The 26517-nt window shown below is 54.1% G+C and overlaps 3 protein-coding genes and 1 non-coding gene across 7 annotated transcripts; 2 read left to right on the top strand and 2 right to left on the bottom strand.

The window, feature by feature from the left end:
* Positions 1-741: 741 nt before the first annotated feature.
* On the bottom strand, positions 742-4956 carry TRUB2 (TruB pseudouridine synthase family member 2). Its single transcript, XM_033077280.2, is given in 9 exon segments — positions 742-1337; positions 1340-1597; positions 2198-2334; positions 2790-2862; positions 3401-3482; positions 3793-3854; positions 4372-4446; positions 4553-4681; positions 4843-4956. Coding segments are annotated over 9 exon segments (954 nt in total). The 5' UTR covers positions 4943-4956; the 3' UTR covers positions 742-1299.
* A 46-nt stretch (positions 4957-5002) lies between these two features.
* On the top strand, positions 5003-10336 carry COQ4 (coenzyme Q4). Of its 2 annotated transcripts, none has more exons than XM_033077865.2 (7): positions 5003-5072; positions 5156-5338; positions 5780-5876; positions 7417-7519; positions 7628-7757; positions 8529-8622; positions 9155-10336. In XM_033077865.2, exons 1-7 carry the CDS (start codon positions 5003-5005, stop codon positions 9315-9317), a joined length of 840 nt encoding a protein of 279 aa, XP_032933756.1. In that variant the 3' UTR covers positions 9318-10336. The 2 variants fall into 2 exon arrangements, with proteins under 2 accessions (XP_032933756.1, XP_032933757.1); XM_033077866.2 differs by having other exon boundaries at positions 5031-5075; positions 5120-5338.
* A 1002-nt stretch (positions 10337-11338) lies between these two features.
* TRNAR-UCU lies at positions 11339-11428 on the bottom strand. Its single transcript is given in 2 exon segments — positions 11339-11374; positions 11392-11428. It is a non-coding gene; the product is annotated as a tRNA-Arg (tRNA).
* A 151-nt stretch (positions 11429-11579) lies between these two features.
* SLC27A4 (solute carrier family 27 member 4) lies at positions 11580-21405 on the top strand. Of its 3 annotated transcripts, XR_004419841.2 has the most exons (14): positions 11580-11658; positions 14007-14173; positions 14841-15235; positions 15932-16090; positions 16428-16497; positions 16604-16695; positions 17231-17340; positions 17756-17965; positions 18193-18319; positions 18499-18636; positions 18784-18948; positions 19357-19503; positions 19734-20328; positions 20892-21405. XR_004419841.2 is itself a non-coding variant. In XM_033077134.2 (13 exons), exons 2-13 carry the CDS (start codon positions 14013-14015, stop codon positions 19889-19891), a joined length of 1932 nt encoding a protein of 643 aa, XP_032933025.1. In that variant the 5' UTR covers positions 11580-11658; positions 14007-14012; the 3' UTR covers positions 19892-21405. The 3 variants fall into 3 exon arrangements, 2 of the variants coding, with proteins under 2 accessions (XP_032933025.1, XP_032933026.1); XM_033077134.2 differs by having other exon boundaries at positions 19734-21405; XM_033077135.2 differs by lacking the exon at positions 11580-11658 and adding an exon at positions 11790-11812 and having other exon boundaries at positions 19734-21405.
* Positions 21406-26517: the final 5112 nt, after the last annotated feature.

Here is a 26517-nt window from a genome sequence, read left to right as displayed (position 1 = left end):
GCTGCAGGGATGGGTTTACACTTCAGGTAGCACTGGGCAGGTGTCCAGGGAAGGTCCCTGGTCCCAATCCCTTGTCCATGGGGGACGAGAACATCCACAGATCCAAGGACAGGGCACGGTGTCCTTGGGGAATCCTGCTACTGGCAGGGTGGCTCTGCCAGGTGGTGGCAGCTGTGTTCCACGGCTGTTCTGATGCTCTGTGCAGCCTAGAGGAACCCAGAACTGAAAGATTCCAGGGACTAAATTAAGGACTCCTGGGATGCTGCAGGACAGGACAGGACTGCATGCTGCCACTGAGGTTTTCATCGTGACCCCTGTGACTGCCCCTCCCAGAGTTACTCCTGTACCTTTACGCTGTCACCTGGAGGATGAAATATGCTGGCCTTTGTCCAAGTCCAGGAGAGGAACAGAACAAATCTGCTTTCTATAAATAAATTTCCAAACTCACTTAAGTATATAAGTGGAAAACCGTTGAGTGCAATAATGGTAAGTGTAATTCCAGACTTAAATTTAGAACGTGTGTTTCTGCAAAGTCAGACCCAGCTATAATGAGCTAACAGAGACCGAATGGTATCACAGAGTTTACAGTTTCACCAAAGGGCAGTCTGCAAGGAGCTGCTGCAGAAGAGGATACCAGACACACTGAACACAAAAAAAAGGGTAAAATAAAGTAGCACTTGCTGGGTTTTTTATGGATCAATGTACATGGATGAGTACTGAGCCAAGAACCAACCTCTTCCCTGTTAGATCATTTTCCATTTTATTTTTTGTGAATCCTTTGCATTAGTCCCCATTATAAGCCACTTTTCATCTCATGCCTACTCTGGATAAAACCATTTGCTTGCACTGCTTTGGGTAAGCTGTGCATCCCTCATTTAGCCCAATTTTGAACTCTCATGTGTCTGAGAGCAGGGCTAATGGAAAGAAAATACTGCAGGAGAACACAGGGAAAATAAAATCCACACAGCAGATAAGTTGTGTTGCCAGTTGCAAGCAACAAATCTGTACAGTCAAAGGAATACAGCTTTCTAAGACACTACTTCCTGGTGCTAAACAATTCGGGAATGGGTTTTACATCCCTTGGCAACCCACTGTTCTCAAAATCAACAGGAATTTTGGCACAACTACCTCCTGTTAATGAATTGTTTGTGATGCTTTAAAAAAAAATTATACAGCCTGTCACTGAAAAAAAAAAACTCTGATAAAAGTCATCTCAAAGAAAGGGTGGAAGTGAACTGCAATTAACCTCTTTCCTTCTGCTGTCCATCCCATCCCTGGCGTGCTGTGCTGTGGGATTGTTCAGGGACGCTCCTGCAGAGCATGCTCAGCTGTGTCCCACCCAGCTGATGAAGAGGACTGCTCTCCCCGTGTCCCAGTGTTTTCTCCAGCTCTGTTTCCACTTTGAGCTGACAGTTCTGAATTGCCTCCTGGATGCTCTGCAGGTTCCACTGAGTCCTCGGGAGAGCATCGTCCACCGTGAAAACGCCGTCGCGTATTCTGCGCACTTGTGTGCACACAGCAGATGATTTCAGCTCCAGCCCAATCTCGTGAACCATCTTCCGCAGGTACTGCTGAGTCTCGTGCAAGCAGTGGATTTCTAGGAGGACAGAGACATTCCTTCAGAAGCAAAGCTTTGACACAAGTTCTGACATTGTAAACCCAGATATCACTCGCTGTAACACTAAAAGAATTGGTTTGGCAGAAGACACTAAGAGCATGGTATGATTTTCTGGAACACTGAAGGGTGTTCCACACCCTTCCAAAGTGAATACTTTAGAAAACAAACCTATAGATACAGAAGAGTAATGTGAAAATTTAGGTATTTCAAAGGGAATAAAAAGGCACCTTTTTAAATAAGACAATTTCTGAGGGAAAGGGGACTGTCAGCATGAAAGCAAACATGCTGCATTATAAAAAGACCCCAAAACCCAGCACTGAAATGCATTACACTGAAACACTGAGCTAAGAAAAATTTTCCCCATACTAATACATGATGCAAATTTTCCAGCCTTGGCCTTAGATCTGAACTGGCAAGTGAAAAGCCATGATCTGGCTGGACTTACCAGAGAAGTGACAAGTTGGTAAGAAATTCCCAACCAATTTTGCATTAAATCTTGAGTAAGAAAATTAAGTTTACCAACTTATTTGCCATAATATATACTCAAGAGTTCTCCAGTACATTCTGTGCCAGTCCTACCTAGCTGGAATTCTGGAAGTGCAAACTGGAGGCATCGGACTGCTGTGATTATTGGGGGGCTTTTTCCCATGGGGCGAATCAACCCTTTGACAGCCAGCTCATATGCCTCTTGTGTTTTCATATCAATGTTAGAATACCTAGGGAAAAAAAAAAAAGAGAGCAGCAGAGCCATTTAGAACTTCTCTCCAAAGAGATTCAAAGTATCTTCACGCCCAGTAAAACAGAGATGGAATTTTTATTCTTAAAACTATCCAGTGAGTTTTTGCATATATTTTAGTGCTGTATACACTGTCAGTAGTGTAGCACAGTTTGGGAGGGAGGTACTTGGTCATGTCTACAAGTTATTGTTGTCAGCCCTAATATAGCAGATTGCTCCTAAACCAGCAGATTGGAGATTTTGGGATACAAGAAGGACACTTAACTACAACCTCTCACCAGAGCACAGAGCACTCAGAGTAACTCCTCTCTGCCCCCTGCGAGCACTCCAACCTTTACCAACTTCAATTATGGGAAACAAAATCCTCTCATTTGTTTAGAAGACCAGCAAATGGCAGTGGGATCAGACCAGCTCATTTCCCCCACGGATACGCACATCAGCAGGGCCTTTTGATTTGTCCCTTGAATGACAGCGAGAATCCGCTCCAGCTTCTCCCTTGTGATATGATCTGCAAATATTAAGGCAGAAACAAAGTCTCAATTATCCATCCAGGAACCAGAAAGTCTGAAAAGTGCCACTGAGGTATTGCTGTCCCTTGGGCAGGCAGTCACATCAAAAGGGCTGATGAGAGCTGAGGGGTGGCCTTAGCAAAGTCACTTCCCCAGGCTCTCCATGGAGCAGCGCAGAGCTGGACTGGGAAGGGAAGAGTTATTTTACTTAACTGATTTCAAAATGTTGATGCTCCAGTTTCCTTATTATATGTTTTCATTTAATGAAATCTCTTTCTCTGCTATCTCCAAATGAGATTCACAGGGAGATCTGGGTCCTGACCACTCAGTAGCAATCATTCTGACCACTACCTTGTACATATTGTGGTTAGATTTAGATTTGGGTTTAGATTTAGTTTTAGATTTAGAAAAAGGACTACAAGACATGCAAGATGTGGCTTTTGTCATTGTGTAATTCGCCTGATTGAATGCTTTGGAGGTAATCTGCTGTTTGATGTTCTGTTAAAAAAATAAAAACACATCAAATCAGTTTCTTACCAAATGTTGTCTTCTCTACTAAATTCCCTGTGTCTGAGAAGTCATCAGTGGCTTTACCAAAAAGCCCACCAACAATATAAACCTGGAAAAAAAGACAAAGAGTGTAATTTATCAAAAAAATGCTACAAGGAATTGAGCAGCAGTATTGCACCATGCAGCTGCTAGAAGTGCAGGCTATGAGAGTTTTGCACAAAAAGCTCTGCTCGAAAGGCCACAAGTGGATCCTTATGTGAAGCATGAAACTCTGGACCCCAAAAAGCTCTTAAAAGCATTGGTAGGATTGAGACTTAAGTGCAGAATCAACATCACGAGGCTGGCCTGCGGCACTGGGGCAGGATCAAGTGTGTGATGGATCTCGGGGGCTCTGTGGCCTGTTCAGAGCCAGCACCTACCTTGGTCAGGTGGCAGTTGTACAGGTCAGTGAGCAGCTTGTTCCCATGGCCAACGCCAAGCACTGAAACACAGAAAATGGGGAGCCTGTTACTCAGCCTCACAAAAAGTCACTGATGTGCATTTACACAGCACTGAACACTCATGCTGCTCTTGTCCGCTGGACAGGGCTCCATCTCCTTAGGAGTCATGTCTGAGCAGTGCAATTAGACCCCCAGATTATTGTCTGGTCTAAAAACCAGAGGGGTGTAACCAGAGCTCTTGGATTTCCCCAGAACTTTCCACCTGGGCACTCAGGGCAAATGCTCGGCAGTGCCAGCCACAGCGAAGCCAATTCAAGTGGTAGAGCAGTTGTGGGGATTGGTGTCCCCAGCAAAACCCAGCGTGCCTGGGTCTCTCCCAGCTTTGCCAGCGGCTTGCTGGGACATTTCTTCTGTGCTTTAGCACTTAAACTCCCAGTGGGGCTGTGAGATCCAAGGGATGCTGCAGTGCAATGGCCGTGCATCCACCCTTCTTCCCTGCATGGAAACCCATCACCTCGCAGGCAGTAGGACACGCTGCTGCTCTGGGACCAGACCCACCGAACACTCCTGAGGCCTTCACATCCAGCCGGTGACCTGCTCCGATCTTCAGCTTCTTGAACCGCGGACCTCGGACTGCAAGGGAGACAGTGATGGAGCCGGTCCGCGACCCTGCCCGGGGCTCCCACCGGCCCCGGATCCCCCGGCCCAGGAAGGGGGAAAGGCCCCGCTGTGCCCTTACCGAGGGGGTGGTCGGCCAGCACTGGCACCCTGGTAGCCACGAGCTCCACGGCCCCGCCGCCGCCCGGGGCTGGGGTCGGTAGGAAGCGGACTCGCTGCCGCGGGGCGCGTCCCGGCGCCGCGTTCAGCTCTGCAAGAGAACCGGGGGGACAAGGGGGGTCAGGGGCGGCGGGCGAACCCCGGGGACGGGACGGGACGGGACGGGACGGGATGGGATGGGATGGGATGGGACGGGACGGGCCCCACCGGCAGCCCCCGGCGATGGGACGGGCAAGGGGATCCCGCGCTCACCGCGCAGCAGCCGCGTCTCCACCGCGTCCCGGACGCGGCCCCAGGCCACCCCCGCCGGCTTGTACACGGCGAACAGCCCGGCCAGCCCGGCCGCCGCCATGCTCGGGCCGCCCCGCCCCGTGCCGGGCTCTTCCGGGGCAGCGCCGGGGCCGGGCCGGGGATGCGGCCGCTGCTGCTGCGGGCGGCGCGGGCGGGGGTCCCGCTGCTGCGGGGCGCTCCCGCTTCCCCAGGCAAGTGCCTCCCGCCGCAGCCCCTGGAGCGTCCGGGCCAGCCCCGCCAGCCGGGCCGGTCCCTTACCCGCTGCTCCCCGCAGGCACAGCCCGGCCGAGCCACAGCGAGCCGCGGGGCCGGGATGGACGCGGCGGGGAGGAGGAGGAGGAGGAGATGGAAGGGTGGCACCCGCTGTACCCCGGGCACATCCCCACCAGCCCGCTGCAGAAGGCGCTGCTGGCCGCCGGCTCCGCGGTCATGGCCCTCTATGACCCCTACAGACACGGTAAGGCCGGCGAGCGGAGCGCCTGCCACCCGCCTCCAGAAAATGCCGCTCCCTGCCTCTGGAAGCTCCACGGGAGAGTTTGGGGCTAGCGCAGGGCTGAGAGCTAGCCTGGCACAGGAGGCTGTGAAAGAGAGGGAGTGAGGAAACCCGACACAGCCCAGTGTGAGCCCTTGTGATGCCACCCGGACCGCTCTGTTTCTCCAGAGTTCCCCAGGCTTCATGCCTGCTCCTCCCTCCCATTCCCAGGAAGGTTTGTGGGTGACATGAGGGCAGAGTAGCCCTGAAGCTGAAAATCTGTGGTTTATGGGATCTTCACTTTGCCACAGGCTTCCTGCCTGCTCCTGATTAATGGGTTCATTGCCCTATTTCCTCACCTGCCAACCAAGGATAGCTGGGTGTTGCAAAAGCAGCTGTTGGGTCACGCTCTGGTCTCTTTTTCAGACATGGTGGCAGTCCTTGGGGAGACCACAGGCTGCCTGGCCCTGCCAAACCTGCGAGACAAGATGAGAAACCACCCTGAAGGTTACCGCATCCTCCGGTGCGTCCCTCCCCGTCCCTCCCACCTCGCCACGGTTTGTGGTGGGGGAGGCACACACGAGGCGAAGCAGGTTCCTTGGCCCTGGGAAGGGAGAGCTTGGAACCAGCACAAGTGTTTTGTTAGCCCTAACCCTCCAGGCTAACTTTATTTTTAATGTTCACAGGAGCCCTGTGACATATCTAAGGGCAGGCACTACTTGTCTGTCTGTTCTGCTTCGCTGCTGGAACTGGCAGCTGCCAACACCACGAGATACAGCAGCAACAGGAGAGAAATGCAGGGATGTGGATGCTGAGCAGTGATGAGAGCTACATCCATGGATTTCTTCCCTGTGCCTGCTGTGGCATTTTCGTGCATTGGAGACTTTGTCTCTGCTGGTCTGCCTCCTCCTTAGACACTTCCATATTTATTTTCCTGGCTCTAGTTGAAATGAGGCCACTACTCTTGTTTTCTTTTTTAAGACTTCATCACTTCTGCTTCTATGTCTGTTGAGTGCAGCAAGGCTGAGGACCAGGAGGGATTTCTCTTATTAACCAAGCTCTCACTGTGTATCTGCTTCCCTTCTCCCTGTTCCCTGTCATGTGTCACATTTGCTGCTTGTGTCACGTAGGAGCTTTGGAAAAGTTGCCTTTTGCCATGTGTTTGTGGAGCCAGCCTCATCCTGGTAAAACATGCAGAGTACTGGAATGGGGCTGAATCCCAGCAGAACTGCCCACGAGAGGGCTGGGAAGGGACATACCCACCTGCTCCTTGCCCTATGGTATTGCAGGGATTTGCAGAGGTCTGAATTGGGCACACAGGTATTTTTGTTTTTATCCCCCAAGCTGCTGAGGTCCTTTTGATAGCAAATACAAAAGGAAATAACTGCAGCCAGTGTAAAACTGATGCCAGTGCTGCTTATCTTCCTGGCACCTCCACTCTAGGAGCTGAGCAGCTCCTGGATCCACTGCAGGGCTTTTGTCATAAGAAGAATTTATGCAGTGAATGGAAATAAAAGAGCTTTTGTTTACTTTCAAGGCTATGAGGCACCTGTTTGCCAACAACCTGTAGAGGAGACCTTTCTCTGTGTGGCTGCCATGTGGCTGGTGGTGAAAGCCTGAGCAGGATTAAAATTAAACCTGTGTTTAGAACAAAGTCCTCCTCTTTGGGGTTGCTCCTTTGAAGCTCTGGCTGCTTTACTGGGGCACTAAATTTCTCTGCTCTGCAGGGCTGGCTGTTGCTGGGGGCTGTGCCTGGCTGGCAGCCCACACAGCAGCAGTGTTTCAGTGGAGAGGACACCAGTGTTTTTCCCACCAGAGCTGTTAAAAGTGCACAAGATAATGGCCCTTTAATTGCCGAGGCTTCAGGTGGATCCTTTAAGCAATTTGTGTCCCAGCCTCCACAGCAGAAGTGCAGACAGTGCTGTCTCTGCAGTGAGCAGTTAAGATCTACATGGGGAAAATAGCAAGGATGGGCAGAGGCAGGGGTGAGGGTTTCCAAGGGCTCCTTTTTCTGCTGCTGTGGATTTCACTGGGAGTCTCACTGACCTGTGTTTTACTTCCAGGGAGCGGCCTCGCATCCGTCTCTCCACCCTGGACATGGCCAGGCTGCAGGGGCTGCCGGACGGCTCGCTGGGCAGGGAGTACGTCCGGTTCCTGGAGGACAATGTGAGTGGGGGGTTTCATGGGGTGCACATTTCTGTGGCTGATCCCTGTGCTCGGAGCACAGGTGAGATTGGAGCCACAGAGTTGAGTTGGACCTCTTTGGACTTGCAGAAGGTTTCTCCGGACACCCGGATGCCGCCCAAGTTTGTTGATGATGAAGAGCTGGCATACGTGATCCAGCGGTACCGGGAAGTCCATGACCTGATGCACACCCTCCTGGGCATGCCAACCAACATGCTGGGTGAGCAGCAGTGGGCTCAGGGGGCTGCACTGTCAAACCCACCGACTGTGCTCAGCTGCCTCCCAGAAATGGAGCAGGCTGGGCTGGCTGGACTCTCTGATCCTCAGCCCAAGGCAGCGTGTGGGGATTTTGCATCATCACTGTCGTACATCACTGGCTCTGTGGTGACTGAGAGGCCATGAGATGTCACCTTTTCCCTGCTGGGAGATGCTCTGCCCAAGCCCTGGGCACACACAACCACTGGATGGGTGGTTTCTGCCTGGCAGGGAGGGTGGCATGGAGGGAGGGATGTTTGGCAAGCTCTGTGTGAAAGCAGAAGGGAATTCTCGTTGCACCTTATCTGCACGTCTCTGTGCCCTTTGCCCTCATTTTTGTCTGACTCAATAGCAAGTGCAGCCTTGCACTTGTGCAATGGAACCAGCATGACTGGTCTCCTATGCAGGCTGTGCCTGAGGCCAGGCAGTTTTGTAAAGGGCCTCTGCTAAAAGGCCAGGAGAGCCACATGGAGCATCCGGCCTTGGCACCGCGTTGCCAGGGTCTGCAGGGAGTTGGTCTGCCTGGGACGTGATCCCCAAGCTCCCTGGGCTTGTGGGATGCCATCCCTCTGGGGAGGGTGACTGGTGTGACAAGGCCCATCCTGGCACAGGATGGGGCCATGGCCAGGCTTAGGAAGGATTCCCAAGTAGCCATCCTTGGGAAGGGCAGATGTGCAGCCTGTGCTGGGGACCCACGCTGGCTCTGTGTGCTCACAGCCTCCCTGCTCCCTCCCAGGTGAGGTGGTGGTGAAGTGGTTTGAAGCCATCCAGACGGGGCTGCCCATGTGTGTCCTGGGAGCAGCGTTTGGGCCTGTCCGGCTCAGTACACGGTAGGTCCCAGTCTGTGCCCTGTGCCCTTTCCCTGGGGACAAAGGGGACACTGCTGGTTTGCAGGGGGAGTCAGTCGTGGATTCCTCATTGAGCCTACTGCTGTCCCCACACTAAGGAAGCAGTGACAGCTTTGCCTTGTCACTGAAGCAGAACCTGATGCTTAATCTGCATTCAACGCCAGCTCCCCTGTGCCAGGCAGGAGCAATTTCCAGGCATTGGATGGGCATGTGTTGAGGGCCAGCAGGACCCTCATCACACTGACAGCTGTTCCCTGCCCCAGCACATCTGTTTTGATGGCCCAGCAGTTGCAGAACCTGAGTTCTGGCCTTGGCTTGGTGCAGGTAACCTTCCTGGCACACCATCCTCTTCTGTGCCTCAGTTTTCCCTGTGAGTTAAGCAGAGGGGATGCCACAAAGTCAGAGGGATACATGGAACACATGGGCTTGGCATCAGCCTACAGTGGTGACTTAGGGAAGGAAAATAACAAAATGTGGATATCAAAACTACCACCACCTGTTTGGTTTGTTCCAGAAAGCTGCAGGTCCTGGCCACCGAGCTGGTTCCCTGGGCCATCCGGAGCGGGCTCAACGCCAGCTGTGTCCTGAACGTCTACTACGAGCAGCGCTGGGAGCAGCCGGTGGAGTCCCTGCGGGAGGAGCTCGGCATCTTCCCTCCCCCGGCCGTCCGAGTGTGAGAGCTGTGTCGGGAAGGGCCCAGGGCATCCCTTGGCAGCCAGCAGCTGGCCCCAGCCGCACTGCACATCCTCCTGCCCTGCCCAGGACCACAGCGTGGCTGTGCTCTCCACCACAGACTTGAGGGCTCTGTTTTCTCCTGCCAAAAGCTGGCACCAGCCTGTTGGTAGGGGCCAACTGGCACCTCCCTGTGCTGTGACAAAAACTCGACCTTTTTTTGCTGTCTGTGATCTTAGCTGTGGGATGTCAAGGTCAGATGTGCCTTTGCCAGCTGGTCTGGCTGCTCAGGTGTCCCAGCAGCAGATTCCAGTACTGATGCTCCCAAATGCTGCGGTGGTGAGGGAGCACACTGCAGCAAACTGATGCCTTGGCCCTCTGCAGCTCCGGGGCTGTGCAGGTAAATCCTTCATCCCACCCTTCCCATCCTGGGAAGATCAAGGCTTCAAGTCTTGGGGCTGCCCTGGACTGGAACTAAACCCATAATTTCCAGAGGAGCGCAGGGGCAGGTTTGGTGTGGCAGTGGTGAAATCCCATTTTGTATTGGTGCCTAACTGGTTTCCTGTAGGGTCCTATTGGATGTGCCTCATTCCTGCCTCAGAGACCAGACAGTGTGTGACTGTGTGCCCACGGGGCAGGCAGGGAAATACCTTTGGGTATTTTCCCTCCTGGATTGGCTGTTTTGAGAGCTGATCCCAGTCTGCTGTGTCTCCCTGTAGTTTGTCCCCATCAAAAATGATTGTGCCGGCTGTTCCATAGGAATCATCCCTTCCTTGGTCAACAAAATGGCACAGCTGGGATTATGGGATTGAATCCAGTGAGTGCAGAAACAGCGGGTGCTGGTGCTGTGTCTGGGAGCTGATTGCTGTCTGGGTTAATTAAACTGCGCTCCAGACTACCAGCAGCCAGGGAGCAGAGTTGCTGGATGTGATGGCAAAGAGCCACGAGGCCAGGGCCTCTTTGTTCATGTGTGTTTGCTGTTGGAATTCCTCCTTGTTTAATAAAATCCACATTGGGGCTTGTAGTTCATTACCCCTGTCCTTTAACCCCACCTCCCCTCCAGAGGTGGAGATCGATGTGAAACCCTTTTTGGCTCCAGCAGCTTTTCTTCCTGCCCCCCAGACTCCCTGTTTCTAACTTCTCCCTGCATCAGCCACCCCACGAGCCAGACTTTGGGTTTTTCTCCAAATCCTCCCTTGGCCCCCAGAATTATCTCAAACAGATATTAAAAGACAGCATATAAATACATCCTTTAGCTGCCAGTAAAACACACAGTGTGGGGGTTGTCCTAGTGCAGTGGTCGAGATTAAAGAAACATTTGCCTCTAAAATGACCCAGAAATGTCAGAGCCTTGGGGTGGATAAACCAAAGGGCAGCAAAGATTTGCTTCCAGGAACTGTGAGCGGCAGTCAAGGAAATCGTGGGAAATGATGGCCTTGAGAGAGGGTTTTGCTGCATTTTGGGTTATTTAATGAGGCCGTGAAGTGTCTGGGCTGTCAGTGTTCGTGGAGCCGCCTTCGTGCAGCCACCTATGACTCAGTGGGCTGGTGCCAGCGCTACAGAAATGGCACATCATGTAATTTTAAACGGCATCTGCTCAGCCGGATCAAGTAACAGTCTCTGTGGCTCCTGTTCCTGCAGCCATCGCTTGGGGAGCCTGCGGAAAGAAGGCGGCAGAGGGAGCGGAGGGTGATTCGGGGAGGGCAGACACCAGCCATGTGAAAATGCTTTTTTTGGAGAGGATATATCTGCTGTGGGCAAGTGGCAGCTCCACCATGCCCGTGCTGCGATGCGGTAGCAGCAACCCTTGAAATGCTGGGACGGATGCCCGAATACGCTCCCCGGTAGGGCCGGGTTTTTCCCCGGTGCCCGGGCCGCTCCCAAAACGGGTCTCCCACCCCCTCTGAGCTCTCCCGGAGCCGGGCGGACCCTGCGCGGCGGCAGCGCCCGGGGGCGGCCGCGGGACCCCCGGTCCGATGCGGCCGCGGAGCCCCGGGAGCGATCGGCGCGGCCCGGCGGCAAAATGCGACTCTGGTGGGACTCGAACCCACAACCTTTGAATGACTCCCCGTCACACGCTAGAAGTCCAATGCGCTATCCATTGCGCCACAGAGCCCTCGCTCTGCCGCGCCGCCCTCACCGCCTCTTCCCCGCGCCCCGCCCGCCCCGCCCGCGCCACCGTTCCCCGGCACCGCGTCCGTCACCGCGGGGCCGGGCCGGTGCACCGGGCGGGACTACAGCTCCCGGCGGCCCGCGCTGCCCGCCCCTCCCCGCCCCTGCCGCAGAGTCGGGCGGGCCCCGCTGCCGGTGCAGGTGGCCGGGCCGCAGCGGACGCCCCGGAGTCCGGTAAGAGCGTGGCACCATCGTCCCCATCGCTTCCGTCAGCTCCCGGCGCCGCCGCGGCGGCCGCGCTCCCTTCCCGCCGGCGGCCCCGCGGGCTCCCCATCAGGCGCCGCGGCCTTGCGGGCGGCACCGGGGTCCCTCCGTTCCGCCGCATGAGGTACCGGGGCTCGTCTGGGGCACCCTGGCAAGCGCCGAGGTCCCCGAGTGGCCCGGTGTCCCCAGGAGCGCGGCGCGGGCCGGGAGCGGCTGTGCCCGGGCGGTTCCGGGGCCTGGCCGGGGTTGGGTGGCGGGGCCCGGCTGCATCCCGGCGCGGGGCCCTCCCGCCTTTCCGCCTCGTGTAGAGGGGCTGGGGCAGCGCTGCTCCACCTCTCTGCTGGGGTCCTCAGCAGGGTGACACGGGGGTCCCTGCCCAGGGCAGGTGGGGGACAGGTGCCACCCTTGTGCCATTGGCGCTGGGGCTTCTCACAGCCCGGCCACCTGCCCCTTGTCCCCCTGTGAGCCGCTCCCCGGGCCCTCCTCGGGCTCGGTGCTCCCCGGGTGGATCCCCGCGCTTTGCCTCGGTGCCTGCTGGCTGTGAGCTACAGGCAGGGCTTCGTTTTCTCTGTGCTGATGCAGCTGGACAAGACCTGAATCTGTAACGCAGAGCTGCAGGTCTGTGGCAGCGACACACCGGGTATCTCCGGGTATCTCGGGAATCTCTCCCCGGTTATCTCCGCAGGAGGCACCGGGATGCCGGAGTGAGGTGGAGATATGAGCAGGGGATGACAGGGGCTTGCCTGAGCCTGCCTTGCCTTCAAGCGGGAGATTAAGCACTTTGCTGCCCACACAGAGTGGGGCTCCCCCGCTGCTGCCTCTCCACATCTGGCTGGTGTGAGGCTGGAACGGAGGGCCCAGGTCCCGGCTGAGGCACGGTACTTTGATGGTGATCTAAAAGTTGCCCTGTTTAAGTGCAGACAGAGGTTCCCAGGTAAAAACACGGTGAGTCCTGCCCTGCCAAAAGGCAGAGGAATCACGTCTGGGAGGCAGGTGTTTGGTGGAGAGTGTTCAGAGGTCACTGGCACCAGGGGGAATCTCAGTGTAAGGGCTATGGGTGGGAAAATGTCTCCAGGTGTCCACCTGGCAGTGGCATCTTGTGCCCTGATGCATCCCAGCCTGCTGCTGGTGGCACGACTCAGAGGTGGGACAGCCAAAGAATGAGATGTCAGGGCACAGTGACCATGTGGCACTGCCTTGGCTCCCACCCTGCCAGCATCTGATATCACATCCACAGAACCTCCTTGGATCTGTGAGGACTGCACAGAGCAGGGAGAAAGCCACAAGTGGCTCCCAGCTCCACCAATTGTAGAAGAGCCCATGCAGGGATTCCAGCTTCAGAGCAATGAATCAATCTTCAGGAGGGAAATGATGCAAGTGTTTCCTTCCTCTTTGGCCTGTGTCCATGCCAGGAAGCACCAGTTTTATCTAGGAACTGTGAGGGTCACATCTCTGTCGTTTTCCTCCTTACAGTGCTGTTGCCTGAAAAGAGCCATTGCTAGATCACTGTCTCTGAGTCTCAGAGCCACTTCTGGGATGTGTCTAGGATGGGGACAGAGATGTTGTTTTGGAGGGACAAGAACCAGAGATAGAATCACTGGCCCCAGGGAATGGGGCAGGGACCTGGGCACTCCTGGCAGCAGTGCCCACTCCAGAGTGGCCTCATCCCTGACCTGCTCTGGCAGTGTCTCCAGCCCAGCCAGGCAAGGAAACTGCCTGCCAACATGAGGGTTTGCAAACACAAGCAGAGCTCAGAGAACTGAGTTTCCTGTCCCTGATCCTGTCTGAGCTATGTCACAGAGCACATGAAGCTGTGCTCTTCCAACAGCTATGATGGCTGTCCTGGAGCCAGGCATGCAGGAGGGCTCGTGCTCGGGGCCTGGGAGACTCTGGATTTTGAGGACAGAGATTCTGAGGTGGAGTGGACGCTTCCAATCATCTGTACAAAATCTCCTGTCATGACTTCACTCACACATCCATGGAAGTGACTTTATCCTGCATCTCATGTTGCTGGGGCGTGGCCAGAGCCATGTTTGGTGTACAGGATGTGGCTCCCCAGGTGGGAATGACCAGGCTCTGGGCTTGCACCAAGCAATGCTGTGCTGATGGCTCAATTGGAGGCCATCTCCAAGGTCAGATAAAGTTACATCTCTGGGAGCTCTGGGCTGCTGGGTTACATCCTCACTGCCAGGAGGACTGATGAGTCAGGGACCTCATCCAGGAAACTGGGGGCTGCTCAAGTATCCCACACCCATGGGATTGTTATCATCAGGTCCAGTGTGTGTGGGTTGATGGCCGTGGTTTCTCTCTCCCTGCAGGCCACGATGCTGCGTTTGGCTGCTTTTGCAGCTGTGCTGCTGTTCTTCAGGGTCACTCTGGGACTGTCCTGGGTCCAGGCCATCCCTGCTCTCTTCATCTTCTACCTGGCATCTGGTGGATGGGACTTCTTCCTCGTATTCCTCAAGACAGTACCAAGGGATGTCAGGTAAGTGTCCTGGCTGGGATGGCCCAGCCATCCACCCCTGGCCCTCTCCTCTGCCTTGGTGTATGTGTATGTGTGAGCACAGCCCTGACTCCTTGCACAGCCTGGGTTTCTGCTGGCACCTGGCCTGGCTGGAAGGAGATCTCCCTCTGCCATGTCTGGGTGACTCCAAAGTCTCGGGCAAACTTTTCCCAAGAAGGATAGATTTCAGCTGAGCTCAAAGTCTATTGACTGTCCTTGTATTTCATCCTGTCCCTGAAGCTTCTGGTGTTATCACCAGTCCCCTGTGCAAGGTCCATTCTGAATTGGTATCAGGCTGTGCCAGCTCCTGGCAAGGATTTGTGGTGGAGGGAGTGATGGTACCCCTTGGAGAGCAACCAAAGCTCAAAAATGCCCTTTTGATCGGATACATCCCTGTCTCCAGACTTCCAAAACACATCTCTCCATGGTCTCCATAAGTCCCTGGCTGTGAGCATCTTTGCAGATGTGTTCTGCCTATGTGCACACTGCTCAGGGGAGCATGCAGAGCTGCTGCTGACCTAGAGTGGGGTCTGGTGTAGGTGCTGGGCTGTTGCAGCTCCTCGGAAGGTCCTTGTGCTGTGCTGGCTTTTCAGGAAGTGGTTTTGCAGGGGTCATGAGCAGCTGCCCTCTTGCTCCTTTCCTTTGGCAGCACGGGGCTGGTCCTGTTGCGGGTGAAGTGGCAGGTATGGAGGCACGTGAAGGAGAAGAACACAATCGCCAAGATCTTCCAGAAGACAGCGAGGAAGTACCCAGAGAAGACAGCACTGATCTTCCAAGGCACAGGCGAGAGCTGGACCTTCCGTCAGCTGGACGAGTACTCCAACCAGGTGGCCAATTTCTTCTACGGCCAAGGCTTCCGCTCGGGTGACGTGGTGGCGCTTTTCATGGAGTCCCGCAATCAGTACGTGGGGCTGTGGCTGGGCCTGGCCAAGATCGGCGTGGAGACGGCCCTCGTGAATTCCCACCTGCGCATGGAGGCCTTGCTGCACTGCATCACCATCTCCAACTCCAAAGCTGTGATTTTTGGGGTGGAAATGATGGAAGGTGAGGGGCTGGCATGTTTTGGGAGTGCTTTGGACTGGAGGGAGGTGTGGCTAGTCAGTGGGTTCAGTGTTCCTTTCCTGCCCACACAGAACAGAGATCTGGAAGAGAGTGGACAGTTGAATCATGCAGGAATTGGATTTGGGTTTGTTTGTTTTGTTTTGGTTTTGTTTTGTTTGGGGGTTTTTTTTGTTGATTCCTTTGAACACTGGGCACGATCTGGAGTGCAGTGCTGTCTGCCTCTCAAGCAGGTCAGCCTGGGAATGAGGATCCTTCCTTGTGTCTCTCAAGTCCATTCCCAGCATGGAGACCTGGGCTGGGCTATGCCTGCCCCACTGCACAGGAGGAGCCTCCCATTGCTCTCCATGGCTATTGCTACATCCCTGCAGCACCTTGGCTCCAGTTCCTTGTGTGTTTCAGCCCACACCTCTGAGGCTGATGGTGTCAACAGACCTCTTGGCACCAAAGAGGCTTTGGATGGGGAAAGGTGGAAAACAGGATCTTCTGGTCCCTGAAGAGGTCTGGGCTGTGGCCCCAGCATTTGTTAATCATGGGAACGACATCTGGCTGGGGACTCTGCCAAGCGCAGTGGTGGTACTGCTACCTGGGGCAGGGTGTCCCTCAGACTGGGAGGACAGGAAGTCTCTGTGCTGTAGCCACCCTGCCACTTTTCTCCAGCTCTCCTCTTTACTTTCTCAGCAATGAAGGATGTGCAGCCTTCCCTGGATAAATCCATCCATCTCTTCTGGTCCGGGGAAGAAAATCCTAAATCCGTGCTTCCTGGTGCAAAACACCTGGACCCTCTCCTGCAGATGGCCCAGCGACACCAGCCAGCTCCCCCTAATAAGGGCTTTCTTGGTATGTGGTCAGTTCTTGGGGCCAGATGTGGTGATTTTGGTCAGCTGGTTACAACTCTGGCAAGACTGCTGGGGATGCCAATGGCAAGGGGTGTTTGGGATGGGTCTTACTCCAGTTTTGTAAGCCAGCCTTGTGTGGAGCAGTATCCTGTCATACCCTCCATGTGTCCAACAAATCTGATCTGTCCAGGATGATCCCAGCATGTTTTTGGAGGTGTTACGTGAGAGTTTTGGCTCAGCTGGCACGAGTAGAGTGTTTAAATTTTGCTTGTCTCCCTCTCCTGGTTCGGACAGCTCCTAGATTGGGAATGTGACCCTGTCTCCTCATTGTTCCCCAGATAAACTCTTCTACATCTACACCTCTGGCACGACAGGGCTGCCCAAGGCTGCCATTGTGGTGAACTGCCGGTAAGGCTGTGGGCAGGGGCGCAGAGAGGATGGGGCTGAGCTCTGCCCTGTCCTAGCACAGCACCCCTGACCCTGCTCCTGACATGCCTTTTCACTCTCCCCTCAGGTACTTCCGCATGTCCAGCTTAGTTTTTTACGGTTTTCGGATGAGGTCTGATGATGTGATGTACGACTGCCTCCCGCTCTACCATGCTGCAGGTAACGTGTGCCGTGCAGAGCCTGGCATCCTGGGACTGACTCTTCCCTCAGCCAAGCCCAGGGCTCTTGGGATGCTGGTGTGGCTGTGATCTCAATGTCACAGAGGATGAGACTGCTGCTTGCAGTGTGTGACTGAGGCACTTTCTGCCTGTTCCCTGGAAGCCAGGAATTGATGTGGTTGACCTTTGGAGCAGGGAGTGTGTGGGCAGAGTGTTATCCTACCCTGGGTTTGGAGTACCTGTTCTTTATTGCTACTCCCTGTGGAAAGTAAGGGGGCAAAGTCTAGGGGAAGGGGAAGCAGTGCCTGCCTGCCTGGCTGAGACATGCTGGGATGTTTAGGTGTGAAATGCTGCTCTACATTTTACTGCACTGTGTCTCCTCCCTTGTACCCATGGTCCTGGGGGCTTTGGCTGGGTGAACCCCTCACTGCTGTGAGCCATCCATGGCCTCTGCCTTGCCCTGCCAGTTCTTTCCCCAAGTGGGCTGGGCTGGAGGTGTTTGGAGACTGAGGGCTTTCCTGGCTGCCTCTCTACAGGGAACATCGTGGGGATTGGGCAGTGCCTGCTGCAGGGCATGACGGTTGTCATCCGCAAGAAGTTCTCGGCCTCACACTTCTGGGAGGACTGTGTGAAATACAACTGCACGGTGAGGCCATGAGGCAAGGGGACATTGGGGAGTGAGCAGTGAAACCTGGGGCCTGTGCCATGCTGGGGACAGCCCAGCTGCTGGAATTGGGGTGCGCCTGGACAGGTTCTGTCTGTCCAAACTGCCTTTCAGGGTGGTGGAGCTGTGTCCTTCCCACCTGGGCTGGTAGCTTCATGTGTCCCCCTCATGTTCCAGCATTAGCCAGGAGACAGTGGATGGGTTTCACAGCCTGGAGAGGTGGGTTAACCAGGGAAGGACAGGCTGGATGAGTTAGCAAAACTTCTCTTTTATACTGGGGCCTCTTTAGCAAACTTTTGGGTGTCTTGTGCTATTTCTTCCTGTCCTGAAGAAACCTCAGAAAACCAAGGGCCTGGCAGAGGGGTCCTAGTGAGTCTTTCCTCTCTGTTGCTCCCAGATCGTGCAGTACATCGGGGAGATCTGCCGCTACCTGCTGAACCAGCCGTACCAGGACGCGGAGCGGCAGCACCGGGTGCGCATGGCCCTGGGCAATGGGCTGCGCGCCTCCATCTGGAGGGAGTTCATGGCCCGCTTTGGCATCGCCCAGGTGGCCGAGTTCTACGGGGCCACCGAGTGCAACTGCAGCCTGGGAAACTTTGATGGCAACGTAAGGCCCCACAATCCTCCCTCATGTCCTAAAAGGTGACAGCTGCCTTGGGCAGGGTTGGAAACCCAAATGGGCTGTTTGCTCCTTGGCACGGGTTGCCATCCATCCAGAGGGGTTTTGGCTGTTGTGTGGTGGCACCTCTGTGGTGTCCTGGGAGTGTGTGAGCAGTGTGTTCAGGTGGGACAAATGTCCTTGCTACCCACAGCTCTGAGGTCTTTCTGTTCTAGGTTGGCTCATGTGGCTTCAACAGCAGGATCCTACCAGGTGTGTACCCCATTGGTTTGGTGAAGGTGGATGAAGACACTATGGAGCTGATCCGGGGACCGGATGGTGTCTGTATCAGCTGCAAACCAGGTGAGGACAGCTGCAGGGATGAAATCTCCTCAGCCCTGTGTGAGTGTGAGTGCTTCATGACACCTCAGGATAATTTCCCTGGATTTATCTCTGCTCAGTTAAACCACACTGACCCCACTAGACACCTTTTTGCTTGAGGGGGTGGTGTTTCCCCTCCTCATCTCCTCTTCTCACTGCAGGTGAGCCAGGGCAGCTGGTGGGTCGCATTGTCAGGAGCAATCCCCTGCAGCACTTTGATGGCTACCTGAATCAGTCAGCCACCAACAAGAAAATTGCCAGGGATGTGTTTACAAAAGGGGACGCTGCCTATCTCACAGGTGAGGCCAGCAGGACCCCTCTGTCTGCTGGGAGTGGAGGAGAAAGGCACCTGTGTGGGAGTGGGGACTCTTCCAGGGTAGCATCACTGCCCTGAGATGCTCCAGGGTTGCTCCTCATTTTTTTGCCTATTCATTGCTTTCCAATAGGGGATGTCCTGGTGATGGACAAGTATGGCTACATGTACTTCCGAGACCGCACCGGGGACACGTTCCGGTGGAAAGGGGAGAACGTCTCCACCACGGAGGTGGAGGGAACCCTGAGCCGCATCCTCAACCTGACAGACGTGGTGGTTTATGGTGTGGAGGTCCCAGGTAGCTGAGAGGGAAATGGACAATCAGGAGAGGCAGGCAGTCCTCCAACACTTCAGTGTGAACATGTCCTGCATGTCCAGATTGATGTGTCCTTTGACAAGAGGGTGGACTGAGGCTCCCTGCGGGTGAGCTGGGAAGAGGCCACAAGGGGTGTGGCTAGCAGGAACCAGAGGGTTTCCTCATTCTCTCAAGCTTTGATCTGATTCTGGCTGGTTTGTAAGGATTCTATGTCTTCTCTGGCCATGACTGTGACTGCAGGGTGTCATTGGTAGCCCTGGTCACAGGGTGATGACACAGCAGGACGTGACAGTGCTTCAGTACAAAGCAGGGTCTTGCTGGTGCAGGGCAGAGGGGAGATGGTGCTACAGGGACAGTGTGTCTGAGTGCTCTTCGTTCTCTGCCTCTTAGGGATTGAAGGGAGGGCAGGAATGGCAGCCATTGCTGACCCAGAGAACTCCTGTGACCTGGAAGACTTTTCCAGCAAGCTGAAAAAGGCCCTGCCACTGTATGCACGTCCTGTCTTTCTGCGGTTCCTGCACGAAGTCTCCAAGACAAGTGAGACACTGGACATGGAGCTGAGGGAGCCTGGGAGGGGAAAACCTGGTTACAGAGATCAGTCTGTAGGGTGGGGATGGAGCCTGTCTGCCCCACAGAACCCATGGCAAATTACTCAGGTTATTTTGAGGCATGGGGACAAGGCTGGGTCTGGGGCAACACAGGTTGTGGTGGGGATGGAAGTGTGTGTGGCTAGTGAGCCCTTAATCCTTCTTCTCTCCCCATTCCAGGCACTTACAAGTTCCAGAAGATGGAGCTGCGGAAGCAGGGCTTTGACCCCTCACTGGTGAAGGACAGGTTGTATTTTCTGGACTCCAGGCAAGGCTGTTACCTGCCTCTGGACCAGGAAGCGTTCGGCAGAATCCAGTCAGGAGCCCAGAAGCTGTAACTGGTGGGGCTCAAACAAGGCACCTCCTAAATCCTGCTGGGGAAAGGGGGCAAGGCAGGCACTGGGGAAGGAAGGAGTGATATAAAAGGCATGCTAGAGATTTTATTTGACAAATTTTACAGATAAGGGTTTTGGGGGAACACGGAGGGGATTGAGGGGAGGGGGATGGTCACATACCAAAGCGTTGATTCATTATGGCTTTATTTTCTGTTTGGTACAGTGGTGGTGCTCCCATGCCATGGGAGGGGCAGGGCCCTGGCCAGTTGAGGAGGAATGGGGCCCTGCCATTCCACTTTGCTTTTCCTGTCTTTCCCTACCTTTTCCTGCCTGCAGCAATCCTTCCTTGTGAAGGCCATGAAGGGACCAGTGCTGGCCTCTTCCCCACTCCTCTATCACCAGCCCCTCCTTGGCACTGGGACCCAGCTGGCAGAGGGAAGGTGGGTGCCAGGCACAACCCCTTCCCTCTGCTCAGCCTTGCTGGTGTTGTGTGTCTGCTGTGAATCAGGGGAGCAGGGTAGTGTTGGGCTCAGGAGGGGGACAGGGGTGTGTTTCTACCATGCCTTTCTCTCTCCTGGGGATGACATTTCTATTTCTCACAATCACACGCACATTATGTTATATTATATTATACATATATATATATGTGTGTGTGTATATATATATATATATATATATATGTATGTAATACACGCTGACTTTTTTTTTTTCAATCTTAATTTATTGTCTGTACTTTTGAATGTGTCCCGGGTTTGTGCAGTAGGTGGAGGGATAGCCCAGACCTGTCCTCTCTTGGAGAATCCTTTTCTCTCACAGGGAGGTGGGATGCTCATCTAAGACTGATTCTCCACTTCCAGCATGGGTGCAACTGTAAATGTCCTTGTGGCCTTGCTCCATGGTGGAGGACATGAGCAAATCCCACCGTCTTATGGACACTTCTCTGGGTCTTTTACTTCCATCTTTTGTGGATGCAGCATTGTTTTGTGAATCTTCTTCCTTGCAGAAAGCAAGTGGGAGAGCAGGAAGAAGGGCCCAGTTTGCCTTTGCTTAGATGTACTCAGGAGGTAACTTGCCTGGGGAGAGAACGTCCTCTGGAGGGTGGCCTCTGTGAGAGCCTGACTTCATGTGCTCTGCATCCCTTCCCAAAAGAGCCCTCCCTGTCTCCAGCACCGGAGCAGGGCCTGAACTGAAATGTCCATGTGAAACACCTGACTTGTGCTATGTGAATTCCCCATGTTGTATCTGACATGAAACAGCCTCCTCTGTGATGTTCGATTCCAGTCCTCAGAAAACAAGCAGAAATTTCTCCTCCAGAGAAAAACTCTGGGTTGGGTTGCTTTTTGGTTTTTTTCTTTTTAATAATTTGTTTTTATGCTTTTAGCAGGGTTACTCCTTAAAACAACATCTGTCTTTTGTGAGGGCAGGGTGTGTCTGCTCTTCCAGCTGTGCTTCCACACCAACGTACCTGCCTGCCCCAGTCCGTCCTGGTCTCACAATTAAACACAAGTATGGGCCTATGCTGGTGTTTCCTACCTCTTCCTTGTACAGTCCTGCTCTGTGAGGGAAGGTGATGGTGCTGGTTTGGGAACTGCAACTCCAGAGCATCACCTCCCTGTGTACATTTTGGCTCATCTTACAGCAGGGGGAACAAGCCCCTTGCTGCTGGGTTTAATGACTATGTGAACACAACAAGTTGGTCAGACCCTCCCCAGTTTCCTTCACTAACTCTCCACACCCTGTTTTTCCTTGTTCTGTTCTCAGCATTGCCATCCCAATTTGTTCTGGCCCAGTTCTCCCTGTTTACCCTGGGACATGTGGTTCTTCCACACCTGTCCTCTTCTCTGTTTTCTCTTCCTGCTGTTTCTCTCTGTGTTTGTCCATGCTGAACTTCCCAGCTAATTTCTGCCCTTGCAGACAAGTTTTTTTGGTAGCCATTCCACTTCCCTTGCTGCCAGAACCATCTTTTAGACCTTCTGCATCCAGCCTGGTGACAGGAGAAGCTGGCTCCATGAGCCTGAGTGAAGTGTGTTGCCTGGTGAAACACAGAAAAGTGTTGGAAACTTGCATCCTTTACATACCAACTTCACCTTTGGACATGTTCAAATGGGTCTCTTCTCCAGCATCTCTAAGCTGAAAGCTTTAATTTGAGTTTTTCAGTCCCCTGGACACTCACCAGAGCAGCTGGTGGAAATCAGACATCACCCCCACAGCCCTCCGGGGGGCTCAGCCCTCAGACAGCGTGGCTTTGCCCGTATTTCGTGGCCGGGGAGTGTGGCAGTGCTCTGCAGGTGCTCTGCTCCCACTTGTGGTCTGTGTTCCGCTCGCAGCCACCAGAGGAGGGCAGGCTGGGCTCGGCGAACACCTCCCCTCCGGGACACGCTCCCGGGGCTTTCACAGCCCTGGCGTGGCCACCAGAGCCCTGTGAGGGTGGGATGCTGGAGCAGAGGGGTTACCCATGCAGGGGGGTGCCTGAGGTGGAGAGGAATTTTGGGATAAGAGGATGATGCTGGATGCGAGGCCAGCGGCAATCCCAGGCACTGCTCGGGCTCCTGGCTGGAGACTGTGCCTGACGGAGGCTTGGGCAGCAGTGAGGTCATCCAGCTGTGCCAGATGCGTGGTGGGCAGGAACCTGAACCACCGGGACTCATCCAGCCTTCTGCTAGAGGCAATCAGGAAAAGCTTGGCCTCCCTGAAGTCAGACCTGGAGATGGGTGGTTTGGAGTAGTAGAGGAGGATACAGAGGGACTGTGCTCCCTCCCTGCAGGAGATGGCTGTGCTGAAGAAAGAGGGGTTGCAGGGCAAAGCTCAGTTCTGTGTTTCTGTCTGTGTGAGGCCAGGGTAGGTTAAAAAAGCCTACCAAGGAAATTATGCATTCAAGGCACTGCCTGTTAAACGCAGATGTGAATAGCTTTGGAAACTTACGGAAATATGGCTGTTACTTGTTTGCAAGTGAGCCCGTATAAATGGAGACTGGCTTGCACTGTTGAGTTTTGGAGATGAACGGGAATTACAGGCCTGTGAGAGGAGCAGGATGCAGCCCTTGGTGGTGCTAACACAAGTCAGGAGCTGGGCCCTGGCTGGAGCATAGCCAGGAGCTCACCCCAAGCCCTGTATTTCAGGCCAGGATGAGGCCCCTCCGAGGTGAGAGCTCCTGCTCTGGGGAGATGGGAGGTGCTGAGTCCCTGGGAAAGAGCTCAGCAGACATCATGGAGGGCTCTGGTACACAGCCCATCGACAGCAGAGACCTGCAGGGCTGTGTCAGAGGGCTGGGGCGTGCATGTGCCACAAACACCTCTGTGCCAGAGGATTTCCCAGGGAGAGGGGAGCCCCAGGGAGGTGTGTTCATAGCTCTGAGTAATGCTCAGAGTCCTCCTGCCCAGCAATGCTGGTGCTGGGGGGTTGGTCCCCTCTGGAGATCTGGTGCCCGGGTACCATTCACCATTGGCGCTGTGTTTGTCCTGACTGAGGAGGGTTGTGTCGCACTTGGCAGTGCTTCAAGATTCCCTGGAACACCCAGCTACACCAATTAGAGGTTTCCCACTGGCTGTCATCTTTGGGTTTAAATCCTGGGGCCTTTCTAAAGTCCCAGCTCCTCTGGAAAAATGAAGTTTATGTGCAAGTGTCCCTGCAGCTCTTGGCCCAGAAATACAAGTGCAGGTATGGTGCTGAGCCTGGGATCAATGCTGAGACACAACACTTCCAGCAGAGAGGTGTTTGGAATGAAGTAGCCAGTGTTTAATCATAGCCTGATTTTTTAAAATATCTTTTTATTTGTGCAGTTTTTAAGGAAGGCTAATTGAATCCTCTATGATTAGAGACACCTTGTGAGACATCCCTCCCCTTTGATCAATGCACTAGTCTGGCTCAACAGCTGCATGTAGATAAAAGTCCTATACATAAAGTACGAGGTATTGTTCTGTTTTAATTAAAACACTTAAAATTCTGTTTGCATGAGGTTAAGAAAACATTAAAATCCCTTCCAGGGTTATTATCAAACTGCTGATTTAAGCAAAGCCAAAGAGCTTTACAAACCAAGTGTACTCTTCCCCATGGAGATGACTGCTTCTCCCAGGCCCTGGACAGTGACCATATATCAAGACAAAAAATGTGGCAACTTTCTTTCTGATCTGCTCTATGTCCAGCCCAGCCAGGCCATGCTTGGTGTGCAAAACTGGAGTGTATTTTAGCCTTAATGCAGGTGGGGGTTTGCAAGTTGCTCAGAACCTTTCTGGGTGAAATTAATTTCTGCTGCTGAGAAAGTCTGGGACAATCTTTAACACTGCATCTCTCCTGCCACTCTTGGTGTGCTGGAGCTTTCCCAAACAATGACAGCTGCCTGCTCCTCTGCACGCTGGGGAGCTGGCTTTGCCTTTAAGCAGTGACAGGGAAATATTCTGGACTAAAGAAGAGACTATCCTTTGGTGCACTCTTTAGAAATGGAAATACTTGATTCCCCTGAGCGGTTCCAGTGTAACCAGGAGCAGGGCCAGGCTTCCCCCTCTCTATATTGAAGGGACTGTGTGGCCAGGGATTCCACCAAAGTGATAGTCTATGAAGATCTCATCATGCTGTGTGAGAGGAAAGGGACAGCAGTTTTCCCTTCCAAAGCAGAGAAGCTTCAGAAGGGAAGAGAATGTCCTTAGGGCTGTTTGCTGCTGGGCTCCTGGACAGCACAGGATGGCTGGACTCTGCAGCTGAGTGAGGCTTAGGGAGCAGGGATGGGTCCTGCTCTGCTTTCTTTGAGCCTGGCCCATTTCAGGGCAAATCTCACCTTCCAAAGTAACCTTGGGTTTGATCTGCTTTTCTCCTGGTTCATTAAAAAACCACACATAGGGGCAAATTTTGGCAGGCCAGGCTCTGGGAGAGCTTTGGGCAGTTGAGTTCATGCAGTACAGGCTGGAAACCCCAAGAATTGCAGGCAATGGTGATGCTGTCCAAGCCCAGGACATATTCCTGCTCAGGATGTGGGTCATTGCCCACATCTTCCCTGATCCTCGACAAATGATCCCAGACTTATGAAGTGGGATATGACCCCTACTGTGCCGCATCCCTCTCGTTACAGCCCTGCCTTCCTCTAGTCCCATCCTTGGGGGTGCAGAGCAGCCTTCCCAGGCTCCCAGCTCCCTGCCAGCCCAGCCAGGATCTGTGTCCGGATCCTGCCCTGCAGGTGACACCTCCCCCGACCCGCACGGGGTCCGGCACACCCGCGGCGCTGTGCCAAGGCGCCCGAGGAAGCGAGGGCAGCCAGAGCTTTCCTCCTGCCCCCGGCCATCCAAGTGGCCGCCGGCTCGGCCGCAGGAAGAGGCTAACAGCGGCGGGCCAGCCACCCCCTCAGCTTTGAGTATCACTTTCAGCTATTCTGAAGGTTAAACGCCTGTTTAGAGCTCCCTATTGAAGGTAGAGCCGGGGGTGCGGCATTGTTCGGACGCCCTCCCGCTTTGTCTGGCCGCTTTGAGGGATGCCCTGAATGGGAAGCGGCCCCCCCAGCCCAGCACCCCGGCAGAAGGGCTCCCGGGGGAGAGGCGCTTCCTCCCGCCCTAATGACATTCAGGCCTCCATCGGTTCAGCTCCCGCTTTCTTTCTGCTGCAGTTTAACCCGGGCACAGAGGCCGGGCTCCATCTTACTGATCTCTGCTTGACACCCAATTACCACATGAATGGGAGAGAAAGGCTGCAAAAGGCTTTAACTCCCACTGACCCTCCTTCCCCTCTGCCTGCTTCCCTCTCTCCCAGTCCTACCCCCTCGCCTTTCTCCGGCGGAGGGAGTTCAAAACTGAGACGGGGAAATCAAACAAAGCCCCGAGTAAGGAAACCCATTGTCACCGCCTCCGCGATGGCTCCCCTTTCGCCAGCTATTGTTCCCCTTGAAGTTTGACTTGCTGTGTGGAAGGATGCGAGCAGCTGTTTGTGCATTCCCCTGATGTTTTATTGAAAAATAATTGAATCGTCAGTTCGGGGCTCTCTGATAAAATGTTTCCTCGTAGCGCTAGGCCCTGCTGTATTTATAAACTACGTTTCCCTCTAGGATGTGATGGCGACCTAAAACGTTTCCTCCAGAATGAACCCTCAGTGGAGGAATGGAGGCATGTTCCTTCTGCACTCAAGGAGAGGGAGAGTGCAAATGGCAGGATAAAAGACAGAAGATGGGAATGAGACAAAAGAAATGAACCCTTCTTCATTGCCAGGCTCAATTTCCAACCTGCTCCCTTTGCAGTTGGCTTTCTGGGAGGGGAATGGCAGCAGCCAGAGCCCCTGGTCAGTGGCCTCCTGCCCCAGTAACCCAGCTGAGCACCACAGCTACCCAGGCTTTTTGTTTATCAAACACTGTCCGTGTTTACAGCACTTCAACAAGGCAGCATTACATTTTCTTGAGGAGATTGCAGTGCTTAGTTTCCCCAATCCCAACATATCCCAGAGAATTTGTGGTGCTCTGATTTCAGCACACAGCATGGAGACAGGACTCATTCCTCTCCTAAGCACAAAATGTCCATAAAAACGTCCCCTGTATCTCATGTGGTCACTTTTTGTCCAGGACAATTGTTAGCAGTAACCAGCTTTGAATGCTCGAATGAGCCAAACTGGTATTTATGATTACTGTTCCCTTTCTTGTAATTTATTTTTGCTTTTCC

Source organism: Catharus ustulatus, chromosome 21 (genome assembly GCF_009819885.2).
Source record: "Catharus ustulatus isolate bCatUst1 chromosome 21, bCatUst1.pri.v2, whole genome shotgun sequence".
Classification (NCBI taxonomy): domain Eukaryota; kingdom Metazoa; phylum Chordata; class Aves; order Passeriformes; family Turdidae; genus Catharus; species Catharus ustulatus.
The sequence above is the reverse complement of the archived record's forward strand: the minus strand, read 5'-3'. Positions and strand labels throughout refer to the sequence as shown.